Source organism: Lithobates pipiens, unplaced genomic scaffold (assembly GCF_037356315.1).
Source record: "Lithobates pipiens isolate NorthernLeopardFrog02 unplaced genomic scaffold, aLitPip1_a1.2 Scaffold_11, whole genome shotgun sequence".
Lineage (NCBI taxonomy): Eukaryota > Metazoa > Chordata > Amphibia > Anura > Ranidae > Lithobates > Lithobates pipiens.
The window spans coordinates 16916269-16923279 of NW_027507696.1; the positions used below are offsets into that span (position 1 = coordinate 16916269).

At 42.7% G+C, this 7011-nt stretch overlaps 1 protein-coding gene across 1 annotated transcript; it reads right to left on the minus strand.

The window, feature by feature from the left end:
• Nucleotides 1-2849: 2849 nt before the first annotated feature.
• On the minus strand, nt 2850-4860 carry LOC143960371 (proteasome subunit beta type-11-like). The gene has a single exon (XM_077468909.1). The coding sequence runs from the start codon at nt 4687-4689 to the stop codon at nt 3844-3846; it is 846 nt and encodes a 281-aa protein (XP_077325035.1). The 5' UTR covers nt 4690-4860; the 3' UTR covers nt 2850-3843.
• Nucleotides 4861-7011: the final 2151 nt, after the last annotated feature.

Genomic DNA, 7011 nt, shown 5'->3' on the forward strand with positions numbered 1-7011 from the left:
AACACCATTGCTAGCTTCCTGAAACAAATAAAAATGCAGTAAGCTCCAGTGGACAGACGCATATGTTAAAAATTAAAACGGAAAAGTGCAAAACATTTTAACTGCCATTGTCAATCAATCATTATTTCAATTTAAAAAATCTTTTAAACAAGTAGTAACACATTGATATAATATTTCACTCCAGTATTCATTTTAATTGACAAGAGAGAGGGTACCTATTAGAAGAGAAATTTGTACCCCTAGCCTGGTGCCTGGCAATTAATATAGGGACCAATCTGCAAACATTTGTCATTGCTAAGATCTGGTTGTTGGTCAGCACGCTATATATTGATCCTATTGTGTGTGTTTGAAGCTGTTGTATTTGGGCTTCAATACTGTGATACACCAGCTGGGACATCTCGTCAGTTTTCATGACATTAGATACTAATAGTATTAGTAACGATGATTTGTTCATTAATTGGACAGTGCATGCAGCAAAAACAGTCAAAACAGATAACTGTTGCACATTTAAAATGTAAGGCTGGGTTAAAAATCATCAGCTAGTTTTACAGCTCAAAGTACTTAAAGCCCAACTGCAGGCAATTTTTTTTCCCCCATGCAATGGGGCTGTGCCTGCACTGCATGGGGTTACTGCTCGTTTTGTCTAGGGATGAACACAGAGCCTATACTCAAACAATCTTTCGATCCTCTGGAAAACGGCGCTGCCCTACATCCAGCAGTGGCCTGTTCATTACATCTTCATATCCAGAGCTGGTCTATGGGTGTGATGTCAGGAACAGTCCACCACACAAGACCACTGGACCGTGGGGAGGCAGGAATCGCAGGGACCGGTCTCACGCGGGGAGGATCAGAGGATTAGGTGAGTATCTTATCTATAACTCGTCTTTTCATACTCCTAGACAAAAATGAGTAGTTAACCCATGCAGTGCAAGCACAGCCCCACTACATGGGAAAAACATTTTTTGCCTAGAGTTCAGCTAAACTAAACTAAACCCTCCTACAGGTGCTATGGTACTGCACATGTGATCAGCTAAGGCACCTTGATGGCTTGACAGTTCCATTAGGAACACAAGCATCTGTGGCAGTTATCATTCATGGCATGCCTTGACTGTAACTGTTTTGGGAAAAGTTCAATCAATAGGTTTAAAGTGATTGCAGTCTTGTTTTTCTTCCATAAAAGTAACAAACATGTTATACTTACCTGCTCTGTTAAATGGTTTTGCACAGAGCAGCCCAGATGCTCCTCTTCTTGGGTCCCTCTTCTGAGCTCCTGGCCCTTCCCTCCTATCAAATGCCCCCACAGCAAGCAGCTTGCCATGGGGACATCCGAGCCGAGTTACAGCTCCCTGTGTCTATCCAGACACAAAGCCCTGATTCAACCCCCTTCCCCCCTCCTGATTGGCTAATCGAGTTTGATTGACAGCAGCAGGAGCCAATGCTGCTGTGTTTCAGCTAATAAGGAGGGAGAGTCCTGGACGACCGAGGCATTCATGGACATAGCTGGATATAGATGGGGCTTAGGTAAGTATTAGGAGGTGCTGAAGTGGCTGCTGCACAAAGAAGGCTTTTTATCATAATGCATAGAATGCATTACGATAAAAAACCTTCTGACATTATAACCACTTGAATTACACTTTAAAGAGGCACTATAGTTCACCATAGTTACGTCTCCTTCAACAGTCTGAAGTCCCTTACCAACACCTTCTACCTGGCTTCTTGTGGGTGCTGGGCTATGGTCATCTCTATTGGCCAGTTTAGGAAGACATCAGTTCAGTCATCCTGGCACACAGGATCTGTTCCTGGATTGTAAACTGAGCTGTGCATTCAATACAAAACAGAGCCTCGGGCATTCCCGGTGCCCATCGAATAGTTCCTGCACATGCGCAGGAGGGAGCCACACTTCAGCTGATTTGCCAATCAGCTGGAGTGACGTGACCCAGGTGCAAGCGCACATTGTAGGTGGCATCTCTCAATGGGAGATACCATTTTATAGCCACAATTTAAACCTATACAAACAGCTGGGGGAGACCGTAGTTCTCACATTGTGCCTCGATGTTGTGGCCAGTTCTGCTTGTGTGAAAAGACGGGTTGCAACATAGACAAAAACAGCTCTTCGACACAGCCACTAGCCGCCCTCCAGCAGCAGTGATGCACAGTCTGAGAACTACGGTCTCTCCCGCTGTTCTATAGGTTTAAAATGTGGCTGCGAAATGGTATTTCCCATCGAGAGATTCCTCCTATGATGTGCGCATGCGCCCTGGTTACGTCAGCCCAGCTGATTGGCAAATCAGCTGTTCCGTATGGCGCATGCGCAGTACATACCTGGCACTTCTCGATAGTGGGCACTTCTCGACAAAACACCGGCTCGAAATACACAATAACAGCAAAAAAAATTAAAATAGAAAGCCTTAAGAGGCACTAAAAAACAATATCTGCTCTGTACAATATACAAAAGTAAATATCACAGCGGCAAAGATCATATAATTGGTGTTCAAGTTACCAATTCGGAAAGGACACAATGGGGGGAAAATGACAGTCCCAACACTGACCCCAAATATTGCAGTTATAAGGGACAAGTAGATATTCCCATCCCAGGGCCTGAAGGGCCATGCAAAAGACAACTCCTGAGAGACAAATGAGATATTTACTGTACATTTCATTAGTGGAAAAGAAATCAAGCCAAAGGTCCCAAACTCTATTATATTTATGAGGGGCGCCCACGAAACAGGTAAGTAACTTTATAAAGGGACATGGCTGTATTAATTAAGGATTTCCAAAAATTGAAGGTAAGTCCTCCTTCAATTTTAATTTTAATGCAATGCCTTCCTAGCATAAAATAACAACAGACATTTGAGGGTTGACAGAAGGTTATAATTAGAGACGTTATTTCCACTGTTCGCCAAAACATTACATTCAAGGCATGCCATGAATAACTGTTACAGTTACTAGTATACGTATACGTTAATTCTCAAATGAACTGTCAAGCCATCAAATGGCTGGTGATCACATGTGGCACCATGGCAACTGCAGATCAAACAGAGGCTAAAACGACAACTTCCTTGGCTTTAGCCCTGCCTTATTAGGCAAATTAAACTCAGCACCAGATTCACTTTGTTCAAAATAAGCAGCAAAAAGGTTGTGTGTTTGTCGAGTGCAAAGCAACTATTAGTTATTGGATAAATTCCACTAAGGTGACCAGATATCTCTGAATGCCATTACAATCAAATGTGCTGAAATACTAATTTCAAGGATACCCACTGCACCTGAAGTCTTGCTAGCATGGAAAAATAAGGAGTATTAGCCTGAAAAACATTTCCTCCCTGAAGGAAAGTTCTAAGTTCCTTCTAGTGCCAGCCATATGACCTAAAGCATTTGAACACAAGATACGTCAGGATGGAGGGTTTCTGAACACTGATCCTCTCCTATAGCAGAGATCCCATGATCAAATGTCTAGGCTCCCACAATTATCAGTGGCACTGGAGGAAATTTGAAAGCAGCATTTTTTCCAGGAAAGAAAAATATTACACCCCTTCTATTCAATTTTTCTTAACATTTCTTTAAATTAACATTCATTAACTCAAGCTGGCTTTATAAAAAGTGCTTAAAAATGCCTTTCTTTGTTTGCCAAACTCACCTGTGTTTACTTTGAAAATGTGAAACTGACTATTCTGATATGCTATGACTTTTTAATTATATAAAATCGCTGCATATGATTTGCAGGATAATTGATTTGTGGGGAAAAATCAAATCAGATAAATATTAAAGCACATTCAACAACATGGTCATAGTAATTGCTGTTATATTTACTTTATCGTGTTAAATGCTAACAGGGTTTATTCCATTTTAGTCAGAATTTAGGAGAGGACAACTGCTGCACACTGTCTTTATCATTTTCTTTTCTTCTTCTATTACACGCTCATACAGTTGTGACAAGTCTTCTCTAGGATCCATTTCACAGCCTCCTTTTCTCACCCAGTACACATCCACTAATCCACCAGAATAGGCATCTCTTCGGCCTGCATGGCACACTGCTCTTCTAGCAAGCTGGCGGGCTTCTTCTTCCTTCATTCCAGGTTTATATCCCTGATCTATAATGCTGTAGGCAAATGGAGAGCCCGATCCAACCGACAGGATATCTGAGCAGAGGCGAGTTCCATCATTATATACATAACAGATGCAAGGGCCATCTCTATCCCAGCCACATAAAGTAACGGCAGCACAGACATCAGTTCCACGGAATGGCATCATCAGGACACTCAGCATTTTTGCTGCTCCTCGTACACTTGGCATGTACCCATTCCGCACCTGGTAGAGCCTGCACTCTCTGGACAAAGCTCTTCTGAAGAAATGGCAATCGGCAGAACTCCCAGAAGTTGTGGCCAGCAAATGACTATGCACAAGGAAGGCTTTACGGCTGTCAGGGCTGCAGACGAGATTTCCGGCAGAGGAACGTGAGTCTGTTGCAACAGCCACACCATCTGCATACTTAAAGGCAAGAGTGGTAGTGCCATGTTCTGGTGGTGGGGGATCAGTGCTGCGATGGTGAGAAGAAGAAAGCTTGTCAGCAGATGGAAGAACACGAGGAGCACCTAACATAAAATTTGGAAATAAACAAAGATTACTTTCTCCTGGTTGACCTGTAGATTCTCTATCCCAGCCACAGACACTCAGCAATGCCATATTACGCATCAAAGGTCTGATAGCTATGAATATGCTTTCCCTTCTTCTCAGTGATTCAGAGGTCCATGTACAAGTATCAAGATAGAGAGGGTTATATCATATACATGTAAAGCACTGAAAGGGGAAATGCTGCAACATATCATTTATCACTGACTGTTTCAAGACACAAGATACTTCAAGGAAGATCTGTTAAGAGCAATTCACCAGGATACCCCTCTGTTGTAATTGACATAGGATACCCAGTATAAGGTGTTAAAAAACAAACTTGAAACTTGAACTCAGAGGAAGGTAATAAATGAGGAGAAGCCGCTTGATGATGCTTTCATATTACCTTTTAATATGATTAATAAGTATTCTGCACATCAAAACACTGTAGCCATACATCAGTGCCACAAGATACTTTACTAAATTATGTTACCAACATTATAAACACATAAAGTGGTTAGCATCCTTCCCTTAAAGCAGTGTTTCTCAACTCCAGTCCTCAAGGCGCCCCAACGGGTTATGATTTCAAGATTTCCCTCAGATGAAACAACTGTGGTAATTACTAAGGCAGTGAAACTGATCAAATCACCTATTCAAAATAATGGATGGCCTGAAAACATGACCTGTTGGGGCACCTTGAGGACTGGAGTTGAGAAACACTGACTTAATGGACTAAGTTTAATTGCCAGGTGGCACTATCTGTGTGGAGGTAATATTGTATGTATTCCCTTATAATTTTTCTCATAATTTACTGGTAAGTAAATCAACATCTACTCATGCCGGCTCTACTGTGTATATGTGTTTGCATGACTGGGTAAGATCATTAGATATTAAAGGATTCTAGTTTGTACCATAAATCATAAGAAAATGAACAAACTAGATAAACAATTATGAGCAACAAGCCACTATTTAACTATAATGGACAGTAAACTAGGAGGCTAAGTACTTGTAGCCCTTACGCCGAAAGAGCTGAAGATGCATAAAGATGCTAGATGACAATGACCCTTCTGGCAATCCCACACCCTCAGACACCCTGAAGAAGAAGGATTTATATGAGAAAGACCAAACAAGCCAAACACCAACCAAGAAAACAATAACTGAATGGCAACAGCAATAAACAAATCAGATAAACAAATTTGTACAATACCGCAAACAATGAGAGGATCAGGTGTCTTTGCACCTGAACCCCGTATCTAGGTGCATCCTAACTAAAGTTATAAACAAGGCCAAGGATAAATCCAGGGAAAAAAAACAAGCTTAGCTTACCAACCAGCTGGCAGACAACCAAGTGAACCTGTCTAACAGTATGCGTTAAAAGCAGGGGTTTAGTCTGCACACATTTGTAAATGCATGCGTAAGCCACAGAGCCCCGTCAAGGCACCCTGGTATCTGTGGTACCTAACACTAACTTATAAGTGTCCCCACATGCATTCTGATGGATAGGTGAGAGCAGGTGGACTGAAGGGGAGCCACCCCTTCTTCCTAACTAAAGAAGTGGTACTGAAAGCTAAAAAGGTCCCTCAGTCTCTCCAAATCTCTCCCACTGGTCAGTATAGTTTTACTGTTGGGGCCTAGAGTTCTGCATTGGCGCACTCAAGTCTAGTTGTAGTCCAAAGGTACAAGGCATATGGTTTCCAAACTACTATATGCCCCAGTTTAGGGTGATGCTGTCCCTTTAGGAGGTGGGTAAGGAAGTTGTGGCCAGCGGCCTCTCACCACTATGCAGTTTGTAATTAAGCTTCTTCGTACTGGAACAGGTGGCATCAGTGGCGACTCTAGGCACTTATCTCTCGTGGAACCTGTGGTGTCCCTCTCCTCCAGTCTTTGGATCTCTGTTGGCTATAATCTCCATGGAAATATGGCAACTCAGTCGCTCTTAGACACTGTGATTAACACTCAAGGTAGGCAGCACCTACAATTCAACAGCACACTCCCCTTGTTACCTCTCATTTTCCTTGCAAGACTGCCCTGACCCCCAGGGTTTTAATTCCTGCTATACTCCGTCCTCCTGGGACTTGCAGTCCCATAAAATAATTAGCTTGATAGCGGCTGTCTCCTGGGGACTACACCCCTCATAGTTCCAAGTGACTCCCAGCAGTCTTTTCCCTAGTCCATGGGTAGGCTTTGCTCACAATGCTCTCCTGCTGTCCCAGGCGGTGGGCAGGGCTATCCTCTGGCTGCTGTGGCTGCTTCCACAGACCTGTCAAACGTCTAAGCAGGAAAATGGCAATCATATGAAATGTTTGTATTATAAGCAGTCCCGACACATAAAGTTAAAGTTTTCTGCACCCTCCTGTGGACTTATAAAAGGCCCTGCCTTGGGCTAATGTGTTAATTGGTTGATGA